Source organism: Melopsittacus undulatus, chromosome 4 (assembly GCF_012275295.1).
Source record: "Melopsittacus undulatus isolate bMelUnd1 chromosome 4, bMelUnd1.mat.Z, whole genome shotgun sequence".
NCBI classification, from domain to species: Eukaryota; Metazoa; Chordata; class Aves; order Psittaciformes; family Psittaculidae; genus Melopsittacus; species Melopsittacus undulatus.
This window is the reverse complement of record NC_047530.1, coordinates 33592144-33615776: the sequence shown is the minus strand read 5'-3', so window position 1 is coordinate 33615776 and position 23633 is coordinate 33592144. Positions and strand designations below refer to the sequence as shown.

General features: G+C 37.8%; 1 protein-coding gene across 1 annotated transcript in view; it reads right to left on the bottom strand.

The window, feature by feature from the left end:
* Positions 1 to 428: 428 nt before the first annotated feature.
* The window catches only part of CEP128 (centrosomal protein 128), a 56615-nt gene continuing 33410 nt past the window's right edge, over positions 429 to 23633 (bottom strand). Inside the window, exons 13-19 of the mRNA XM_034061305.1 lie at positions 13982 to 14332; positions 10419 to 11069; positions 7429 to 7593; positions 5825 to 6001; positions 4853 to 4912; positions 3975 to 4167; positions 429 to 445 (exon numbers count right to left, since the gene is read on the bottom strand). Coding sequence (XP_033917196.1) covers positions 429 to 445; positions 3975 to 4167; positions 4853 to 4912; positions 5825 to 6001; positions 7429 to 7593; positions 10419 to 11069; positions 13982 to 14332 — 1614 coding nt within the window. The remainder of the gene's footprint in view (positions 446 to 3974; positions 4168 to 4852; positions 4913 to 5824; positions 6002 to 7428; positions 7594 to 10418; positions 11070 to 13981; positions 14333 to 23633) is intronic.

Below are 23633 nucleotides of genomic sequence, written 5' to 3'. Positions count from 1 at the left end.
TAAAACAGGTGAGGTGTAAAGAACCAATAACATACTTGGTAGTTACCTAAAAACAGTCCTGAATCCCTATTTCCCTATAAAACAGTAAACTTCACTACCATTAATTGTTTAAATCAAACATGAATCTTTTATTAATACTTTGAAGACAGCAAGGAGGATGTTTTGGTAAATCCACCAACAGCAGTCAGTCACCTATCTTCATCTTCTGCTATCTAATACCTATGTGGCTCTGGATTCTCCATGTGTGCATGTATCCTGAACCCAGATCTCAAACCTAACACCAGCTTGCAATGTCAGCTTATAAAGTACTTTTTCTAAGTCCTATTTCTCATCCTATATTTGGTGGAATTTTAAAGCATTTTTATTAGTTTGTGTTACAGAGAAAACTAATAGCTATGTAACTGTTAATTTCTTTTTCTTACCTACTTTTAACCTTCATCCACTTCTAGAAGTAGACAGAAGAGAATATAATTTACTTAGAAGTACAGAAATCATAACATCACAAGTAACAAGTGCAACTGAGAATATTTATGGGGAACAAAGGAATGTCCCTTATAGATAGAAGCTACGAGATTACATACTACTTTTGTGCTCAGTACATAATATTATTTTTTACCCCTCTTTTGAGTTTAACAATTTCCCATGATAACTTTGCCTATACCTTGAAATATAAATGAAGGCTACAAAGTTTTTCATAAAGCATAAAACAAGTCAGGTACAGCAAAATTAACAACTAAATAATGTTTGCTTTATTTCCTATGCACTTATATTTAAAAGGACAAATAAGCCCTCAGGGAGATCATCTTAGCAGAAAATTATTCAAATCTGAAAAGAATAACACACTATTTAATATTATATCAGGGTCTTGGCGCTATCATTTTAAACAAGTGAAAGATAATGATAGATACATTCAAGCTTGACAGGTCAAAGCATGTTCTCTTTCAAAGTTCTTTGTAAGTGAAGGAAGAAAGTCTTGACAGGATCTTACTATTCTTGTAAAGCAAATAACTTGCCCTGTTCTATAAAATATTTACAAGAATGTTTTTATTTGTTATTGCTATTATTGTCATGGTTTAACCCCAGCTGGCAACTAAGTACCACACAGTCACTTCCTCATGCCACAGACATACCCCCAATCCACTCCCCTGCCACAGTGAGAGAGGAGAATCAGAAAAATGGTAAAATCTGTGGGTTAAGAACCGTTTAGTAATTGAAATAAAATATAATAACAATATTACAATAATGAGTGTGTCAGGGAGATAATAAAAAGACAGGAATAAAACCCAAGAAAGACAAGTGTTACACAATACAATTGCTCATCACTGATGCCCACCCCACCCCCAGCAGCCAATAGTGGCTTCTGGACAACTTCCCCAGCTTCTACACCGAACACAACATGCTGTGGTACAGAATATCCCTTTGGCTGGTTCAGGTCAGGTGTCCTGTGCCTATGCTCCCTCTCAGCTTCTTGTGCCCCTCCTCCCTAGCAAAGCATGGGAAACAAACAAGTCCTTCACTTAGGGTAAGCACTATCTAGCAACACCTACACCACATGGTTTTATCAATATTATTCTCAGACTACATCAAAACCAAAAAAAAAAACAAACCCCAAAAACATAGCACTGTACCAGCTACAAGGAAGAAAACCAATTCTATGGCAGCTGAAACCAGGACAGTTGTTTTGCTATTATTTGTTACTATATTGCACAAAATAAGTAATTATGTCAGCTAATCAAAGTTGTAATTAAACTTCTGTAAATGTTTACTTTCATCTGGTCTGAGTCTACATACAAAATGACTACTAATAAAATGATTAAAGAGAGTAAAGAATACTTATTCTGTCTGCCAAAAAAAAAAACTAAGAAAAAAAAAAAAAAAAAATCTCCATTGCTATCAGTATTGAGTCCTGAATAAAGGCCAGAACAAAGTTTTTGAAGGAACTCAAGAAAAGAAAACCTGAGAGGTGACAGCTTCCTTCAGAAACCGAGGTAACAGAATACAGTGAAAGATCATACCATGACACAGTGAGGTATGCACATAGTAGTCTAACATATTACATAAAAAAATGCAAACCAGGCAACAAGTCAGCCATATTTATACACCATATCAACTCATAAGGCATGTTAATAGTTTTCAAGGTTCACCTATACACAAAGATTTTGCAGAAGTACTTTATTCTGCTCATAAGTCAGGTTAGCATTGTCATTTGTAGATGTCAAAATAGCATCTCCTCACCATGCAGCCTTCCACTTCTTCAGGCTTCATTAGATGCTTGAAAAAGTTTTATACAAAAGATGTGGAACCAAAGCATTTGTCTTAATAGAATTTATTTCTGATTTAGAAATCAGAATATTTTGAATATAATTTATTCTGGAAATTCTGATTCATGGACCTTGTGTCAATTAGCCTATTTTCTCATTGATCATGTTCATGCATTAGCTTTATCTCTTTCCTTTGATCACATTCTTCTAGCTCTATCTAGTAAGATTCTAGTAAGAATCTAATAAGATTCCCAGCTATCCACTTTCTCTTCATGTGTTCAGAAACTTGCTCTTCTGCTGGGACAGTACCTTAGAGGGAGACTGCAAGGAAGCATACACATGCATGCATGCATTGGACAAGTAATATTCTCAAAACAGTCACTGAAGACCTTGAGAAAATGTTAAGCTTTAGCACCAAGAATTAGCCTCATATGATATTTCCTGCCATCTCTCTTTTTATATAAAAAGATTCTGGTTTCAGTTCTTTTGGTTAAAGAATTTTCATAACTGGCTATATTATGCTTTTTATTCTACCATTACACTTTTAGACAATTATATCTAAGGACAGAAAATTATCACCGATTACTAATATTATGGGAATACCACAGAATCATAGAATGATTTAGGATGAAAAGGGACCTCTGAAGGTCATCTAGTCCAACACTCCTGCAATGAGCAGGGGCATCTTCAAGTAGATAAAGTTGCTCAGAGCCCCATCCAATCTGACCTGTGATGTTCCCAGGGACTGGGGATCTACCACCTCTCTGGGCAACCTGTTCCAGCATAGCACCACTCTCATTGCAAAAACAGCCTTCCTTATATCCAGTCTGTATCGACCCTCTTTGAGTTTAAAGCCATGACTTTATCCTATCAGTACAGGCCCTACTAAAAGGCTGTCCCCATTTTTCTTCTGAGCCCCCTTTAAGTATTGAAAGGTTGCAATAACATCTCTCCTGAGCCTTCTCTTCTGCAGACTGAGCAAGCCCAACTCTCTCATCCTGTCCTCATAGGATATAAAATATTAAACTACAAGTTCCAGATCAGAGACTAATAAATGGCTTTTGGCTGGTGACAGTGAGGTCCATCCCTCTCAGAACATTTAACATTGATCACTAAAATCCAATTAGTATTTCACCTTCATGATAAGCATGGAGAGCTAGAAAACTATGTTTTTCGTGGTATTCCACATAATGTCATTCATTTTAATTAGAACCAAAGCCTGTCTTACTTCATTTTGCAATACAGAAGGGAAGAGAAGAAAATTCACCACAGTTCTTCATACATGCAATTTAAGCAAAAGGGAGTAACCGCACAGGATTTGACAGTGCTTTTGGCTCTTTGGTTTTGGCAGATAAAAGTAGCATTAGCAATGCTGCCTGAGATTCCTGAATAACTCCTGCTTGCCTGGGTTATGGAATGCCACAGATGGCACAGCTGAAAAATAATTTCTATATCTACTGCTCATGTTGCAAACTCATGTGTTATTCAGCAACTGTGGTGGGTTCAAACATAGTTTATTACATTTGCACTTTCTGTCAGCAAGGGAAAACAAAACATCTAACTTGGTTTTCTTGGTTATCACTAGCACATTACAAAATTAGAGTTGCAATTAGCTGATAAAATACATCTGAATGTGCTACACAGGTATTATAATTAGTAGAATCATAAAATTCTTTCTCCCTTTTCTTACCAAAAATGGAACCAGCAACATACCTCTTTTTTCTCTGTGAACTTCTTCCAAAAGTTTTTCTTGCTTTTGTATCTGTTTAAAAAGAGACTGATGCTCAGCCTCCTTGACCTGTGTAAAGTGCTTGAGCTGTTCTCGGCTCTGTCGTAAGTAGCATCGCAGCTTTTTTTCCTTCCTTTCTCTCTCCTTTACCTCCTCACACAGCCACTGAAGCTTAGTCTACATTGAAAAAAAAAATTTAAAAAATAGGATAATAAAAAGTAAAGAATTCGAATGAAAATAAGATAATTGTTAACAAATCAAGCTACCCTTGGAGTCAGAGATTACTCATTTGTACCCATTACTAAATAGTAACAATAAAAGGTTCATTCAGATACATTAAGAGGACATATATTGACCTTTTAAAAAGAGTCTCAAAAGGCAGATATATTTTGGCTGGTAATTGTATGTGAAGAAGCAATACATAGATTTTGGTGTTGGTTTGTTTTTTTTTTTTTCATTTGGCTGGTTGGGTTTGGGTTTTGTTATTTTTTAGCGGTTTGGGGGGATATTTGGGGGTCTTGTGGGGGAGGACTTTGGGGATTTTTTGTTTGGTTTGGGTTTTTTTTCTTTTTATCAGGAGCATGAATTTGCTAGCGTATGCCTGGAAATTCACATTGAATTAGTATACACCTAAACATCAAGAGATACTCCTTTCTTTCCAAATATCTTTTTCTTTCTATTGTATGTTGACAGAATTTAAAGCACTTATTGATATTTTTTTTAAAAAAAAGGTACACTAATTCTTTCTGGTCAGTAAAAGTATCTAAAGTTCATGCAAAGGAAAATGAAAAGAGAGCTCAGATAAGATATGTCATGGTCAATATGGTAAATCTCAGTAAAATTTCAGGAGATTGACTATTACCTTTGTTTCTGCTAACCAGCGATGAGGATCATTCAGAACTGTTGGTGTAAGTGATACTGCCTATGGAATCGTAGGGGAGAAAAAAACAGGAATAAAAATGGAAATTGGACACAGAAAAGAGAAAAAGTGTTTCCCAAAACGGGAAATGCATCAAAAAATATTCTTTGCTAAAAACCTAGCTTGGAAATTATATCTGTAAATGCATTAATATAACTATTTAATCATAAATTAGTCACATTTAAAAGCAAATTATGCAAACTCACTGATATAAATTTTCTTTAATGGTGCAGCTTCACTAAATTGCAACGATCGTAAGTTGTATTCTGAATCTGCATAGATTTCTTTTAAGAATCACAGATGCAATGATGCATTTCAAACATCCCCAGCACATATCTCCGAATCAAGATATATATTCTCAGTTTGAAACTTTATGTCCTTTTTTGAGAATATAATATTTCCAAGGAATATAATCAGACTCTACTTAAGAAGTACTATTTCTTAAGGCCAACCGCAAAGCCATTCAACTGCTTTTTCCTGCATTCTGCAGAACAGTGGCTGCACAAAAACCAGAAGTAGCAGAAGCAACTGTTGTCAGTCATCTGTTACCAGTATACCTACAGAAATGTCATGTGCCACATAAATGTCTTATCAAATAAAATTAAAATCCCCCAAATCTTTAATTATACTTTATGATGATGTTCTTGGTGCTTTCAGGAAAAAGACAAATCACTTGTTTTCAATATTTGATGGGCATAAAAAGAAAATTGTGATTTTCCCTACGTGGATAAAAAGAAAATAAATTTGTGTTGGAATGCTTCACTAATACTTCATACAAGGAGAAAATGTGACAGGTCTTTCTGCATTCTGCATTCACCAGTGAAGTGATAGGTGACAACAACGCATACAAACTCAGCTACAAACATTCACTAGGGAAATAACAAAACCTGCAGAATACTTAAACCTTAGAATTACTTTTAATTTCTCCATGGAGTCCCGAGAAAAAATTTCACATGCAACATCAATTTCACTTCCTATCATGGTGAGAATAGATTCCCGTTCCATTTCTAGGTGATGCAGCTGATCCTTAAACTGCAGTCTAGCCTCATCCATCCTCCTCAAATGATCTTCTTCATTGCTGATCTGTTTATTCTGGAGTGAAAGAGGAAGACAAAATAAAGATAAATTATTCCATTTATATTATAACACATCTTTAGCAAAATGTGATAATCACACTAAACTCACTCATGCATCAAGCTCAGTTCCTTACCATGGAAAATAATACCTTCTAATAGCACTCATAAGTTCCTCTCTTGATCCTCCTTATTCTCCCGCAAGTCAGTTATGAAGAAACTGCTACCAAATGCAAACCAAACAATCACAGAGCCTATTTTCAGAGTCAAAACCAGGCATTCTATTATAAATCTATTTTTCACACTAGGATAGGCAGCCTAAGACAAATACTCCCCTCACTATCTTTTGTCCTAAACCAGTTACTGGCATTTAATCTCTGTCATCAAAGAGAGATCTCTGAAGGACACCTGCATAGGCAGTCAGTGTGTTCTCAAAGGAGAAGTGTTCAAAGAATATCTCATCAGACAGTGACTGGCACTGTGGAAAGAATTTTTGTTCTCATCCAGTATCAGAAAGATCATTAAATATGTTGCATCTCTTTTAAAAATTCATATTCTCCTCCTTTATATATATGATTGAAGCACTGAACTGAACTCAGAAGCATATATTGAATTATGCACTGTAATTAATATGACAAAACTGTCTTGTGAGAAATGAAATTGTTTCAGATCTGCCTGCTGCTTAGATCAGGAGGATGCAATGCAGCATATGCTAAACACTTTAGCAGGTACATTTCAGTATGTTCAAGTGTGCTGAGAATGGTGAGAAAAGCAAGAATAATTATTTTGAAAATTTATTAATTATAGACCTCTGCAACAACAAGGTGCAACAGTTTAAATTTTATTTATTGGAAATCTCCATACACTGCTCTCACTAGACACAACTGTGGAGCAAGGTAATTTCTAACATACAAATTCTGGGAAGGGCAAATATATGGAATCATAGAATCATTCAGGTTAAAAAAGACCTTTATGATCATAGAGTCCAATCATTAACCTAACACTGCCAAGTCCACTATTAAACCATGTCCCTAAACGCCACACCTACACCTCCTTTAAATACCTCCAGGGATGGTGACTCAACCATTGCCCTTTGCAACCTGCTCCAATGCTCTCCTACTGGCACCAGCATCAAACTGGTAGAAGTGCAATGGATGACAAACTCTAGTTGCCTATATTAGAAATAGAGCAGGTAACAGGATTTCTACTGCTATGCCAAAACAATAGTAGCAAATCTTTGGAGGGATATAATTCATGACTCACTCAAAGCACTTTTGCCTTATTTGAATTATACAGAAATTGTGCACTACATTATGATTGTATATTCTTTACTACACACATGCATTTTTTGTATTTTAAGTTTACTATCTATTTCTATAATTGATCATTTATTTTAGATATTTATCAGTAGAGAGATGTATCATGGTTAAAACTAGGTAAGTTTACCTTTTTCTCCAGTTCCTGTTTTATAAATTCACATTTCCGCCTGAGTTTTATATTTTCTTCTTCATTTTGGGTTAATTCTTCTGTCAATTTATCACACTCAAATTTTATCTTCTCTAGTTGCTGACACTGAGCTTTCACTATGTTCTTCTCTTCTAAAAGCTCCATCTGATAGTAATGGGAAAATAGATTACAAAGTCACCATATGGGTTATTTAAAAACACTCTCAGACTGCAGTTTCAAATCCATGGAAAAATATTATGGAAGCATATTTCTATTTAATTTTTTACATTTAAGTTATATTAAGTGCAATCACTCATCTGAACATGGAAAACATGTATCACAGATTTGTAGAACCATACAGTGTTTTAAAAGCAGTAAACAGAAGTCTCAGATTCTGCATTTCAACTCTGCTACACTCATCAGCTTACATCACCTTAAGAAGACCAATATTTATGCAATTTTTCCATTACTGAAATAATTTGGAATCATAAAGTCTAGGACTACCATTTCATTTCAGAACATAATATTAAATTTATATTTGCAAGGAAATAACTGCAAATATTTGGTATTTTTATTTCTAGAACTGGGTTTCGTACTATTCATGGAAACATTGCAGAGAAAAATGAAGAACAGCATTTAAGGGCCTTGAAAGTTCTAGCTAGGTGAGCAAATAAAGTCTGTTGATTTCCAGTGGAAAAGATAACTGATTAAAATCGACAGATTTGAGGAATTCTCTAGAATATCTAGAAAATGAAAAAAAAAAAACCCCACAAATACAAAGAAGGAAATTACACACATATTACTCAAAAGCAGCTTCATATTTAATGAACTGTGGGATACAGGTACACAAAAAAATTTGCCTGCAGAGTAAAATCCTTCCTGAGGAAAAGCAGAAATTCTCTTCTCCCAATTACACTATAAATAAAACTCTTATGGGGAAGAAGGGTAAAGAGATAAGTTATATGAGTCAGTTTAGACACCAGAGCCAACAGAGTACAAAAACTCCTCTGAAGGACAATTCTGAGAAAGAATTTTAGTGTCCTAAGTCCGCAAAGACTTATGAACACAAAGATAAGCCTGCAATGCCTAAAATATTTTCTATGAATATGCTTATAAAAATCGACTTTTCAGTTCCTACTAAAGCTAATTGTATTATAATGTCTATGCAGACAAAGTAACCAAATAACCTGCATGGTGACATGTTCTCATCAGGTCTTCCTACAGATGGATATGATTATTTATTTACTGCACATATAGTCTCTGAAGCAAGACAGTGTTGTCATTATCATTCTGTGTACTTCTAAAAAAAAAAAAGCCCACCCTATTATCTTACAAAATCCATCTCCCTCAAGCCCTCTGTTCTGTGTTTCAGAGACACAGTGCTGTAAAGAAACTGTGTGTAGATTAAGGATTCTGGGAATTCATAGCACTGGAAATAAACGCAATTAATTTTTTAAATATTCTGTTCTGATACAACAATCAGTACCAATATCAAGGACCTTACCACAAGACTGGTGGTAAGAAAAGGTTTCAGTAGAAAAGGAACATACACTCGCTGATCAACTCACTGATTACTACCATCCAGAATATACTTTCATTCTCTCCCCTTGACATTAAAATGTACAGTTTTAATTTCTATGTCACTGTCAAAGAAAAAACACATACTTTGAGAAATCACTGAAATAACAAGACACTCCACAAATTAAGTCCCCAGTCTTAAGCATTGCTGTCAAAATATTTTGATTTTAATGGTCCTTCCACTAACAACCTTCCAGATTTTTATTGCTGTTTTTATTAGATACTTTCTGTGTTAGCAAGGTCTTAAGAATGATTGTCAGTTATTATCATAAATGATATACTAAATAATTAACCATGCTTTTCTAAGTAACATCAATTCATAACTGCAAAAAAGAGGAAAACATGCATTTTTAACTAGCCACATATTTGTGAGAAGGGAAATAAACATGTTTAAATTACTTACAATTAAGTAAATCATAAATCACTTAAGCTTTGATTAAGGATTTTATAGCTTTCTTATGGTTAAATTGGTAGAATGTTGACATGAGCAAATTTTTAATTTGATGGGACCAAGGTGGAAAATGTATTTATAGTGCTTCAAATGCACACTCAAAATATGTCAGTAATTTACAGCCTATCTGGAAAACTGCTGCCTCCATTAATATAAAAATACAAATTAGTATTTTGTATGTCCTAGTAATAATCTTGCATATGTATTTAACTATATAATAAAAATTGCTTTAATAGAAGTGCAATGTATAGTGCATTCAACTGTTGACAGTTAATTGTGCATTTGGACCACTTCAACTTAACTTTTCAATTGTACTCTACCAGTTAAAGCCACTAAAACTCTCTATTTCTTTTCAATGCAATAGCCTTGAATAAGGAGCAGCTGATGTAAACTAAAGCCATTAACCTGTGTATCCCTAAATAAAATGCTATATATCATCATTTACTATTTGAACATAGTCACTTTTCTGAGAAATAGTACAGAAATTAGAAATTCTAAAAACTCCTTGAAACAGAACTTTCAAAATTAACCTTAACAAGTGTTACACATTATCACTTGGCATTTTGAAAGTGTTTCCAGACAAACTGCATGATGCAGGAAAAGTCATTTTAAAGATTTACAAAAATGCATCATTCCTGAAATATGCAAGTTCTTTAATAGAGCCATGACAATATTGTAAAAGTAACAACTAAAGAAAGGATCAAGTCATATTAAAACACTACAGCCTCATATATCTCCTCCTGTTCTAATCACAAATATACCTATTTCACTACTTTTGAAATAAGAAAAGCTCTTCACCTAAAACTGTTACTGTTAATTTTTTTACCCTGAACTTTAAACCTTTATAATGACCTGCAATAAAATTTGTGTTAAATGTTTTAAAGCCCAGGTTGTACGACCTTCATCATTCAATACGGGGGAGAGGGGAAGCCTGACATCGGAATTTTTCAGAATAAAGTACCTTTAGCATTCTAATCTGAGCCTCTGCATCACCCTTTTCTTGTTTAAGGAGTTTTGTGAGCTCTTGAATGTTTCGTTCATGTTTGATTTTAGCATTTTGTAATTCTGATTGAAGATCTGCCAACTCCTGTTGGTGAACTTCTCTTTCCATCTTCAGCTGCCTGTTAGCTGAAGTCACCTCTTCATGCTTAGATTCCTGCTGTTTCTGGAGATCTGAGAGGCTCTTATGTAATTCCTTTCTGACTTTCTCCTCTTCTGCTATTCTATTTGTTAGTTCCACACGTACAGAGCTTAGGTTTGTTACATCTGCTTGCACTTCTAAGAGTCTTTCTTGGTCTTTTTTACGGATCAAGTTACTAGTTGCAAGTTCTGTCTCCAAGTGCTCTTTTTCAGCTTGTATTTGATTTTGTAGTAAGACTTGCTTTTTCAACTCATTCTCCAGTTTATTTACAGTACCTTGAACCTCTTTCATCTCTTCTTCAAGCGATACCTGGTGAGACTTGATTTCATTCAGTTCTGCCTCTTTGCAGTGGAGGAGTTCTTCCTGGTGGGCTCTCTTTGTAAGCACATCATTCAGCTCTTTCCGAAGGTTTTCTATTTGGTGTATAGCAGAGAGAAGTTGACTTCTGAGGTCATCCTTTTCCTTGAGGGCCTACGAAACAAGAAAAAAATCCAGTGCAACCTAAGCTAATGAAAGAAAGTTACTGGATGTCCTTAGACATGCCAATGTCTAATGAACAATTAGCACACTTTGCTCTGTCAAAACACAGAAATTTTCCTTGTTTTGAATTAAGTTCAAATGTATTCAGTGTTTCTTTAGACACAGAACATTCGTGACCTCAAACATATATTTGTCCTTACATGATTTAGGCTCCCAAGTGGGGATAGTTTTGGATAATCCTCTGCTTTTCTTACCCTCTTTGCAAACTCAGATGTGTTTCTTTGCTGGTCCCTCCAAACAGCAAGATGGAGGAAATGAGGCAATACAGTAATGCAGCAGAATACAGGGATGACTAATGGTCACACAGACCTTACCTATAGTCCATTTCATAGGCTGACTTGTTCTGTCTATTTTTCTAAAATATTACATATGAAGTATATTAACTTTTTTTTTTGACTCTGCACACGGTAGATGAATGAACAGGAGTTAAAAGCCTGGTTCGCTCATGCATCAAAGCTAAGAAATGAAGACTTCATCTTAAAAAATCAGCCACATTTAATAAAAAATTCCACTGTTTTCCTAAGGGGCCTAAGGGTTGCAGTTTTCTTCCCCAGAACTGATGTATTTCAAGTTTAAAAAAAACCCTCAAAAATGAGCTAAATTATAGGGGAAAAAAATTGCACTGCAAATACATGTGTGTTACTAAATACTGTATTTCATTAAACTCATGTTACACACACACACCATTCTGGATTCTTACTTATCTCAAGTTCTATTTAACTTTTTTTTAACACTGTTTAAAATAAGAAGGAATTTATGGTACCGCTACCATAAGTCACACACAACTTCTACTACAGGAAAAAATTATAAAATGCACAACACTGGATTTCCTGATATATACCACAAACTGCTGGATTCTTTGAACCAGCTTAAATAAATTTTATACTGAATTTTATTATTTCCACTAATTCCACAAACAGCACACATTTCTTATAGCAAGATTACTTGAAATAATTCAGAAAAAAAGGAAATAAACAGTTTGCAGGTTAAAAAAAAATAAACCCATTTATAATTACATCAAGAATAAGCAATGGAAAACAAAATACAAAAATAATAAATCAAAGTTATGAGGTAATGACCATTGTGCCTTTTTTCCTGAAGGGAAGAAAAAAAATAAATTTGTGCTTGACTTTGATTGTAAGCATGTTTTCTACATAACTTGGAAAAAAATACATTCCAAAGACACAAGATGGTAGAGATCCCACCGTCAACCAATATCAAGGATAACCACGTAAGCAAGACTCCAGCCAAATGACACCAGTAATTCCAAAAGAATGAAATCTAAACAGTCTTTCTATGGCCCACCCATTGTCTGCAACAATTTAGAACATCTCAAAATTGCAAGTTATGACTGTAATCCAATTTTGAAATTTACTATTAACCCTTTAAAATCTTATAACAGAAAGTAAAGACAACATGCTGCCGTTTCTCCTTTATAAATTTTTGTCTCAGATTTTAATTGTCTGTGTATTTCAAAGCTGGTTAAATTATATTCATCCAGTTCCCTGACACTTATCACAAATGCTGCATTTAAATTGATTATGTCCTCATATGGAAACTGTCTACAAGTTGTATTGAGAACATGAAATACTGGTTTGCTTTATTTTCTTCCACAATGACACATATTTTATTTGATATAACATATGCGCCAATAGAGAGATTTTATTCAGGAGTGATGCTTACCTCAAACTTGTTGGCAGGATGCTTGATGATTTTAAAACTAAGAACGAATATTAACAGCATTTCTTAAATGGAGCTTAAACCAAAGTGACTGCATTTGGCATTTTTATGCCTTTATCACACAAAAAGAGGTAAAATCCATGTCAAAGAGTCATATATGACAAAGAAAACTTCAATGTGGACAGCTTTACTAATTGCCATTATAAAGACCTGTCCATGGATTTACATGAAGAGTGATTTCAGAACCTTTTGGGACTCCTGCTTATTATTCACAACTTTCTCTCCTCTACTTTTTGTTTCTTATTTTTTATTATGAGACACTCATATGATTTCTAAATGATTCAGGTTTTCTTCCTTTCCTCAGCATCTCCATTTGCCTAGGTAAGAGGTGACTAACTTCTGAAATGTTTGCAAACCTTACTTCCTCAGACAACTGCTTGGGCTAATCAATACATGATTACTATGGAATCAATTGTTGGAGCATGGATATAGCAAATAATAATAATGAGGAATTAGGAATAAGATAGGCAGTTCAGGAGAGAAACAGCAGGCCCAGGAAACAGCTTAGATCTGGGAGAGTTTATTAATTTCAATTCAGTATTAAACCCATTGTAGCTTCAAATATAGAAAATCAGTAATACATTAGTAGCACACAGCATTACAGTCTGCTAGTAATCTGACATACATAGTGAAAGTAAACACCTACTTTCCAAGATGTGACCACTGTTCACTACATAAGACAATGCATAACTTGAACATGAGGTATTACTTAATGTGATTTTTTTTTAAATAACATCACATTATTTCCTTTAAAATTAACTAAAAACAAGCTAAGTTACCTTAAGTGTTAAATGAAAAGATAAAGTAAAAGCAAAATTTGTAGAGGAACTTTTTTCTTTGCAAGAAGAAAGCTTTGATTAAGTGGAGAGATTAGAATACATACTGGATAAAGAAGAAAATGTGGAGCTCCCTAATATCTAAAAAATACTGCCACGTATTAGCCATTTTGTAGGTCACCAGGAAATTCGGTGCAGGACATAAGGTGGAAAGTGGTTCAAATCACAGTTTGCATAACTTAATCCTTATCTTCATTTCTAAAAAAAGAAAAAAAAAAACAAAAACAAAAACAAACAGTACAACCACGACCCCCCAGCCAATCTTACCTGACTGTTCTTGTCCATCAGTTGGTTGATGGTTTCATTTTGTTTTTCCACCTCATGATCCAGTTTCTTATATTTCAACTTCCATTGGCGGATAGTTTCCTGTGCTCTCACTTTCAGATCTTCTCTTTTTTTCTCAGCCTCCAGCCTGAGTGCCTCTGCTTGCTTGAATTCAGTGAAGTACCGTTCTGCTTCTTTGGTACTCTCTTCCACCCGCTGAGCTAACTCAGCAGACTGGAGTTCAGTTTGTCTACGGCCATCTTCACAAGCCTTATAGCAACTCTGTATCTCCTTTAGCTGGTCCAGAATTTTTTCCTGCTGCTTCTCCCTGTTTTCCAGGTCAGATGTTAATTCCTAGAATCATCATAGTAGAATATGAAAATTCCAACTCTAAAGATATACAGTATGAAACCTCACCAAACAACATACAGGAACATTAAATAGCATTTCTATCTAAAATTGGAACAGCATAAAAGATCCCCTCGACTACCAGGAAAAACCCTGTAAGCCCACAGAATCTCCCCCTCTGCAATGGTCAAGAATTTCAACAAAGATATAACACACATGGTTACTCTATCCCTTGTGTATTTGTTCCTCATCTGCTTGCTCTTGTTAGTTTTTATATTTTAAGTTTGAGAAAGAATCATTGACCAAGGTTCTCCCGTATTACACACTAGACAAATACGGACTAAAGAAAACAGCAAGATGTGAAGAGATGAACTTAAACAGATGAGAAGAAACAGATAATTGGCAATGAAAGAACAGCATTCACCACAGATGGTAGATGTTTCTAGAACAAAGTGCAAAGACATTTGAAAATGTAGCAAGCATACTACAGCCAACATTAGTTGGCCTTTCAATATTGAATTAAATTGAAACCACACATTTTAATAATAATAACAAGTGTTGCCCATCTCAAATCTGATATTTCCCAGGACAGTCTCACAAGCAAGTCAGGAAAAACGTTTTCCATATAGCTTTTGCAAGAGCATATTCAGAAACCAGTTACTGAGGCTTCACTCACAAAACTGAATTTTATTAAGATCATCACACAGAACTTCACGTTAGTATTCTGTATTTGGGGCCTATTTATACTGTTTTCATACTATTCAGTATTTTCATTAATCATAGAATAGTTTCAGTTGGAAGGGACCTTCAAAGGTCATCTAGTCCAACCCCCACTGCAATACGCATCTAGGTATTGCTTTCTCTTATTTTGTAAGAATATATCTTTACATTCAGAAAAGTGTTAATTATTGATCTTCAGGTATCTTGACGCATATAATGAATAAACTGGTTAACTTTTTCATCATTAGAGGATGAAAAGCCACAAAATTAATTTTAATGAGGATAAGATCTTAATCAATCTTCATAAGACTGAAAGACTTATATTACTGAAGAATTCTAATCTTAAATAAGAGAATCAATAACTTTCCCTCAGAAAATTTGAGGTATTTTAGTAAACTGACTGTCTGCTGTTACACTCTAGTGGACAATATTGTAAGACTACTTTGACCTAATTTGATTTACTAGTTACTTCTCATTCTAACAATTTCACAAGATTCTGAAAGTGCTTATGGAAATACTAGAGTATTGCATCTCACCATGTGTGTACTTTACTTATTTCTTAGCCTAACAAACAGGTCATAACAGTCAGCCTAACAGCCCCATAACTATATAGTTCCATACAGAAAAACATATTTAAGATAGCTGCACACACTTGCAAGATCTTACAGAAGCATCTTCAGGTGCCACAGAAACTGAAACAAAAATTCTATTAAATTTAAAATATATTTTAAAATTGAGCTCACTTCTAAACATCAGTTTAAGAACTTGATTACAACTCTTTTCATCCTTTCCATTTTACATCATATTGTGCATTTATGGCAACTGTCAGGGACTAAATATACCACACAACTCAAACTGGTTTGTTTTGTTTGTTAGGTTTTTGTTTTCACACAACTAATAGTATAGCTGTCTGCAGACTGATACAGACTTTTGAGAGAGATTTCCTTATCTAAATCCCATAGTCTTCAGGCTCTGTATTCAGTGCTCCCCAGGGTTCTTCTGGATTGGCTGGAGTCTATCTTTTTCCTCCGGTAACACAGTCATCTTTTTATTAGAAAGTGAATGTAAGAGAATTGAGGACCTGTTGCCATGTGCTGATTTCTCTTGAGCTCCTCTGCTTTCAAGAAAAACAGTTATGCTTCCCGGGTCAGATTAGCCCGGGTCAGATTAGACCGGTACAGATTAGCCCCGGGTCAGATTAGCCTGGTTCAGATAAACCCGGGTCAGATTAGCCTGGGTCATATTATCCCGGGTCAGATTATCCCGGGTCAGATTGGCCCGGTTCAGATTATCGCGGGTCAGATTAGCCTGATGAGCCTGGGTCAGATTAGCCTGGGTCAGATTACCTCAGGTGACCCAGTTTGGATCATCCCGGGTCAGATTAGCTCAGATAAGATTAGACAGGTGAGATTATCCTACCCTTCTTAACTTAGTTCAGCCTAAATTATCTCGAGTTAGCCTTGGTTAACCTGGATTAGCCTATCCTCAGTTAGCCTGGGTTAGCCTAGCCTGGATTAGACTGGGTTAGCCTACCCTATCGTAGCCTATCATAGGTTAACCTAGATTAGCCTAGTCTAGCCTGGGTTAACCTGGATTAGCCTGACCTAACCTAGCCTAGCCTTGTTTAGCATGGGTTAGCTTAGCCTAAGGTACCCGGGGTTATTCTAGCCTGGGTTGGCCTAGCCTTGGTTAACCTGGGTTAGTCTAGCCTAGCCTAGCCTGTGCCTAACCTGTGTTAGCCTTGGTTAACCTGGAGTAGTTTAGCATAGCCTAGCCTAGGCTTGGTTAGCCTGGGTCAGCCTAGCCTAGGGTACCCAGGGTTAACCTAGCCTTGCCTGGGTTACCATATCCTAGCCTAGCCTAGCCTTGCCTAGCCTTTGTTAACCTGGATTAGCCTAGCCTAGGCTAGCTTTGTTTAGCCTGGGTTAGCCTGAGCTAGCCTAGCCTGGTTTAGCCTAACCTAATCTAGATTGGATTAGCCCAGCCTAGCCTAGCCTGGGTTAACCTAGCCTGGGTTACTCTGGGTTAGCCTGGTTTGGCCTAGCCTAGCCTAGGTTGGGTTAGCCAAGCCTTGCCTGGGTTACCATATCCTAGCCTAGCCTAGCCTTGCCTAGCCGTTGTTAAACTGGATTAGCCTACCCTAGCTTTGTTTAGCTTGGGTTAGCCTAGGCTAGCCTAGCCTGGTTTAGCCTAACCTAATCTAGACTGGATTAGCCCAGCCTAGCCTAGCCTGGGTTAACCTAGCCTGGGTTACCCTGGGTTAGCCTGGTTTAGCCTAGCCTGGCCTCGCCTAGACTGGGTTGGCATAGCCTGGGTTAGCCTGGGTTAGACTAGCCTACACTAGCCTAGCCTTGGTTTTCAAAGATTATTTGGGAATGTTGCTTAGGAGGAAATACTTTCAGCAGAGGCATTTCATGAATTTGAATCATAGAGTTATAGAATAGTTAGGGTTGGAAAGGACCTTAAGATCATCCAGTTCCAACCCCGCTGTTATGGCAGGGACACCCCACACTAAACCATATCACCCAAGGCTTCATCCAACCTGGTCTTGAACACTGCCAGGGGTGGAGCATTCACAGCCTCCCTGGGCAACCCATTCCAGTGCCTCACCACCCTCACAGTAAACAATTTCTTCCTTATATCCAGTCTAAATCTCCCCTGTTTAAGTTTCAACCCGTTACCCCTTGTCCTATCACTACAGTCCCTAACGAATAGTCCCTCCCCAGCATCCCTGTAAGGCCCCCTTCAGATACTGGAAGGCTGCTATGAGGTCTCCACGCAGCCTTCTCTTCTCCTGGCTGAACAGCCACAACTTTCTCAGCCTGTCTTCATATGGGAGGTGCTCCAGTCCCCTGATCATCCTCGTGGCCTCCTCTGGACTTGTTCTAACAGTTCCATGTCCTTTTGATGTTGAGGACACCAGAACTGCACACAATACTCCAAGTGAGGTCTCACGAGAGCAGAGTAGAGGGGCAGGATCACCTCCTTCGACCTGCTGGTCACGCTCCTTTTGATGCAGCCCAGGATACGGTTGGCTTTCTGGGCTGTGAGCGCACACTGCAGCTGGCTCATGTTCATTTTCTCATCGTCCTTCTCTGCAAAGCTAGTCTGCATCTCTTCTCTGGCCAACCTGTAGCTATACCTGGGATTGCTCCAACCCAGGTGTAGGACCTTGCACTTGGCATGGTTAAACTTCAGGAGGTTGGCATCAGCCCACCTCACAAGTGTGTCAAAGTCCCTCTGGATGGCATTCCTTCCCTCCTGCGTATCAACTGAACCACACAGCTTGGTGTCATGGGCAAACTTGCTGAGGGCACACTCAATTCCATTGTCCATGTCAGCGACAAAGATACTAAACAAGATCGGTCCCAACACCGATCCCTGAGGTACACCACTCGTTACTGGTCTCCAGCATTGAACCGTTGACCACAACTCTTTGAGTGTGACCATCCAGCCAGTTCTTTATCCACCGAGTGGTCCACCTATCAAATTGATGACACTCCAATTTAGAGACAAGGATGTCATGTGGGACAGTGTCGAACGCTTTGCACAAGTCCAGGTACATGACATCAACTGCTCCACCCCTGTCCATCAGTTCCGTTGCCCCATCATAGAAGGCCACCAAATTGGTCAGGCAGGATTTCCCCCTAGTGAAGCCATACTGGCTGTCACCAAGCACCTTGTTGTTTTTCATGTGCCCTAGCATGCCTTCAAGATTTTGAGGGGGTCTCCAGGCTCTACAGCAATAAAAATACTAAATACCCCTACTAATGAGCACTCTACTGCTTTTAAACATGCAAGATAAAAACACTGGATGGGAAATACAAAAAAGCTTCCATAGGAAGGCAAAAAGATTAATGATCTTAAAAGCGGTATTTTTTTTAAATTTGCTTGTTGATATGCCCACAGAGAGAAATCAGCTGAGAAAACACAGGATGACAGAGCTCTGCTGACCAGTCAGCCTAGAAAGTAAAGTATTATAAAAGTGGATTGCATAGCATGCTTTACACAGTAAGAAAGCGAATAATAAAAATAGTGATGTGGAAGCACAGAAAGATGTTTTGAACTGAAGGTGATGCTTTAGATTTAAGGTTCTGAAACCAAAATATCCAGAATAGTCCAGAATGGACTTCGTAGGAGCTATAATTTGTAATTGGATCTAGATGATCAATGTTCCGTTTCCCCTTTATGTGGCCTGCACTACGTGACCATAAGCATGGTGGTCAGATGTAAGTTGGCTCAGGGTCTGGTCTGCAGTGCTTGTTCCACTGGGGTTTCACACATTTATGTATTTTTTTTTATGTTACCATGCTGATTGTGGAAACTGGTTTGTTTTGTTTGTTAGGCTTTTGTTTTCACACAACTAATAGTATAGCTGTCTGCAGACTGATACAGGGCTAGAGTTTTGAGAGAGATTGCCTTATCTAAATCCCATAGTCTTCAGGCTCTGTATTCAGTGCTCCTCAGGGTTCTTCTGGGTTGGCTGGGGTCTATCTTTTTCCTCTGGAAACACAGTCATCTTTTTATTAGAAAATGAATGCAAGAGAATTGAGGACCTGTTGCCATGTGCTGATTCCTCTTGAGCTCCTCTGCTTTCAAGAAAAACAGTTATGTTTCCATGCACCGATGCTCAAATGAGACTCTTCAAGAACTGCAAATGCTGTAGGGTGATAATTAGAATTGAATTGAGCAGAATGTGATTTTTTCCAGGAAAACCCTGAGGGTTGACAGCTCCCCTTGATTTGCAGTTGTTGAGCCTTCTCTGACCTACACGTTCTGCATCTTTTCTTTAATAAGAACAGGATGAATATTAAAGGATGCTGTACATTCCTATCTGTAATATGCTTGAAAATGAATCTTTTAAAGAGGAGGTTGTGGTACAACTGAAATGCTGACACTGCACTACTGGCAGTGATCTGAACAAGTTTTTTCCCTTTTTTATTTCCCAGTTTTGTTTTGCCTTTCTTCTTCCAAGCGTGTTTTATTGAGGATGGCTTGGATCATAGTTGCTCCTACACCAGTGGATATTAGTCTGCTCCTCCAAAGTGGTGGCTGGCTCTTCTGAGGATTATCTGTCTCATTTAAGATGGAATTGCCTTTCTTCTCATCCATATAGGTCTCCAGAAAGGCAAATAAATATTTACTAAGACAACTGCTGAAATATTTGCTTACTAAAACAACTGCTGTTTCTATTGAACTGGTACTTTTGTTGTTGATAAGAAATGTGCCTCTTCTCAGAGGTAGAAACAGAGAGAGGGATAAAACAGTGGAGAGAGTGAGAGAGAAGATGCTCAGCTTTTCGTAAGAGCAATTGGTGTTTGGCGTGGGAGCCATGGTGTAATTTTCTGAGGAGCTGGAGATAGCAGTCTGAGGCCCCTTGGTCAGTACCTGAGCTGTGGGGCAGTGCGGGAGCTCTGAACAGCCACCCCATGTATGTTCATGAGCATGCGCTGCAGCAGAAGCATCTTAACCCCCAGAAGAAGTCATTTCCATACAGACAGCTCATGTAGAAAGACAGGGAGGGTCATGGCTTTTTGTGGCTCTGTGGTCTTGCAGCTGGGGTTGCTGCTATGATGTGCTAGCATTGCTCCAGCCAGCTGAAGAAACTGAACCCAAGGGTCTGAAACACTCACAAAAGCTGAGGGAGGAGAAAGAAGTGTGTGCTTTTACCTGTCTTGTGGTTGGTGTTCTTTGTAATGGGCCTGTAAACATTGGTGGGTAGTGGGGATGGCTTGGGTGTGGGATTTTTGTATAGTTTTGTTCCCTTTAACAAAAGCAGCAGATTTTGGAGGGGGAGTGTCCTGGGTTCAGCCATAGCAGTCATTTTTCTCCTTCTTGTAGCTGGTGCAGTGCTGTGTTTTGACTTCTGGGCTGGGAACAGTTGCTTGATAGCAAGCATGTTTTGAGGTACTGCTCGGGTGCTTTTGTTCAGGGCTTTTTCTGAGCACGTGCTCTGCCGGGGAGGAGGGGAGGCCGGGAGGAAGGAGAGACAGGACACCTGACCCAGGCTAGCCAATGAGGTATTCCATACCATAGCACGTCATGCCCAGGATGCGACTGGGAGACAGAGAGCTGGAAGGGTGGAGCTCTGGGGGGATGGAGGAGGTATCGCTCGGTGCTCGGTCGGGCAGGGTGGATCACTGGGTCGGTGGCTAGTGAGGTGTTGTATTCTCTACACTTGTTGTTTGCTTTATCATAATTATTTGTAGTAGTAGTAGTGGCAGTAGTGATTTGTGTTATACCTTAGCAATTAAACTGTGCTTATCTCAATCCGTGGGGGCCACATCCTTTGGATTCTCCTTCCTAACTCTCCGGGACTTGGGGGAGGAAGGGGGGGAGTGAGTGAGCGAACTTTGAGGATTTGGTTTAAACCATGACAGGGAGAGTGTTTTCTTTTAGAACTGGCTATGGTTTGAAACACCAAAGCATAAAGCAGTCACTGCCCAGCCACAGTTCCTTGCTTTCAAACCTTTCTGTTTGTGCCAGCGCATATGCTTCTTGTTTCTAAATTGTGGATTATGGCTGTGATGTGCAGCATGCTTGCATGAATCTGATATGAGAAAAGAGATTTCTGTTGGAAAGCAAGATCCTTGGAGGCAGGAGCCTTATGCTGTGATTTTTTTAATTATTATTTATTTTTTTAATTTTTTTTTTTGCATGAGGAGAGAAGTGTGATCGCTTGCTCACTGGTCTGACAATACAGTAGAGAGGATGGTTTTGCCCCCAGGAGAGCCTAAGGACCCTCTATATTCCTATATGGAAACACAGTCTGAACTAAAAAGGGAAGAGTTTATTGTAACTATTATCAGATGAACAGATTGCTGTGGCTTTCTGATCTCTTGGTTCAGTGGCAGTTAATTGTCCAGGCTGTGCTTTATAAACAAAAGGCTTTTGGAAGTTTAGCCCGCAGCTGTATCAGAAGAAGTCGCTGTTCACTTAATCCTTTCTCTCTCCTGGGTGGGTAGGCAAAGGCTAGTTTGTGGATGCTGCTACAAAGCGATGAAGGAGTGGGAGGGTGTCTCCTGCCTTACCATCTGAAAGTGGCAGAAAAAGCTTTTCACAAACTTGAAGCCGCCACTACAGTCCTAATGAATGGACTTGATAGGACAAGGGGTAATGGGTTGAAACTTAAACAGCAGAGGTTTAGACTTGATATAAGGAAGAAATTCTTGACTGTTAGGGTGGTGAGGTACTGGAATGGGTTGCCCAGGGAGGTTGTGAATGCTCCATCCCTGGCAGTGTTCAAGACTAGGTTGGATGAAGCCTTGGGTGATATGGTTGTGTGAGGTGTCCCTGCCCATGGCAGGGGGGTTGGAACTAGATGATCTTGAGGTCCTTTCCAATCCTAACTATTCTATGATTCTATGATTCTAAGTTGAACAATGACACTTAAATAAATCAAAGGAAATTTCTAATATCAGATGTACACCAGAGGCAAGCAAAGTTACTTCCCACTAACTAAAGATAAATTACACTGAAGTCAAACATGACTGGTCACTTCCAACTGGGAATCAGACTATCTGACAGGAGCAGCTGTTAGAACAGGCTTGACAAAATGCTTTGTTAGTACCTAAGTTTAGAAATTCACATCCTTGCATTCCTTGATGTCTCATCAAAACAAAAACACGCTAGCTATTTTCCTGTTACTTCCTCTGTAGAAGAATGGCAGTGGGAAGCAGATAAGAAGTACAAAGTGTTCTATTGAGATAATCAGGGAAGTCAAAGATTTCAAACTCAGAGCAATGGCAATAACCCCAACTGAGAAGTCTTCCATCAGTATTTCAGAGAGCAGGAAAAAAGTATCAGAATGTCATTCTGACCCTCAAGAAAGTATGTTCTACAAGCAGAAGTTTTAAGAACAGGTTTTATCCAATTATCTCCTGCCACCAAAATAATTGGGATTTCTCAGGTCCTACAAAACTAAAAAACTAGCATGTTTCAGATTAGTCTGGAGTTGCACTGGCCAGCTAGAACACAAATGCTGGTGGGCATCAGGAAATGAGTTCTGCTCGCCTTATCCTCTATAGAAGCATCATAGGTCTTTTTAAACCTGTTCAATGAACCAATTTCATAAAGCACATAGGAACTTATTTGAGAGTTCAGTTTTTTCCAAACATAATTTGTTGTATTAGTTCAATTTAAATTGGCACAGAAGTTGACAAGTGAAAAGAGCAGATGTAAACTGCATCGTATGTTCCTGTAAATCTATGAAAAGACCAAAAAAAACACCTATTTTTAAATTTGACAGGTAATACAATGCCATTTCAAATAAAACTACCTTCATTAGAAAAATAAACACAAAATACAGACCTCCCTGGCTTACTGAATGCCCAATGCAAGTACAACAAATGTTAAATACTTGAGTACTGAAATCCCACATAAGGTTTTGAAAATATCCTCACTTCTTACAGTACTGAAAGAGCAGAAAACAGTTACTTTTCAGGGATCTTACTACCAATGACAAATCTAAACAAGAAGCACAGAAGTCTACTGTATTAAATAAGAAAGTTACTACCTCCTTATATTTCATTCTGTGTTCAAGATAAAAGTCTTCTAAAATTCCAGTGTCAGACTGCTGTTACTCTTT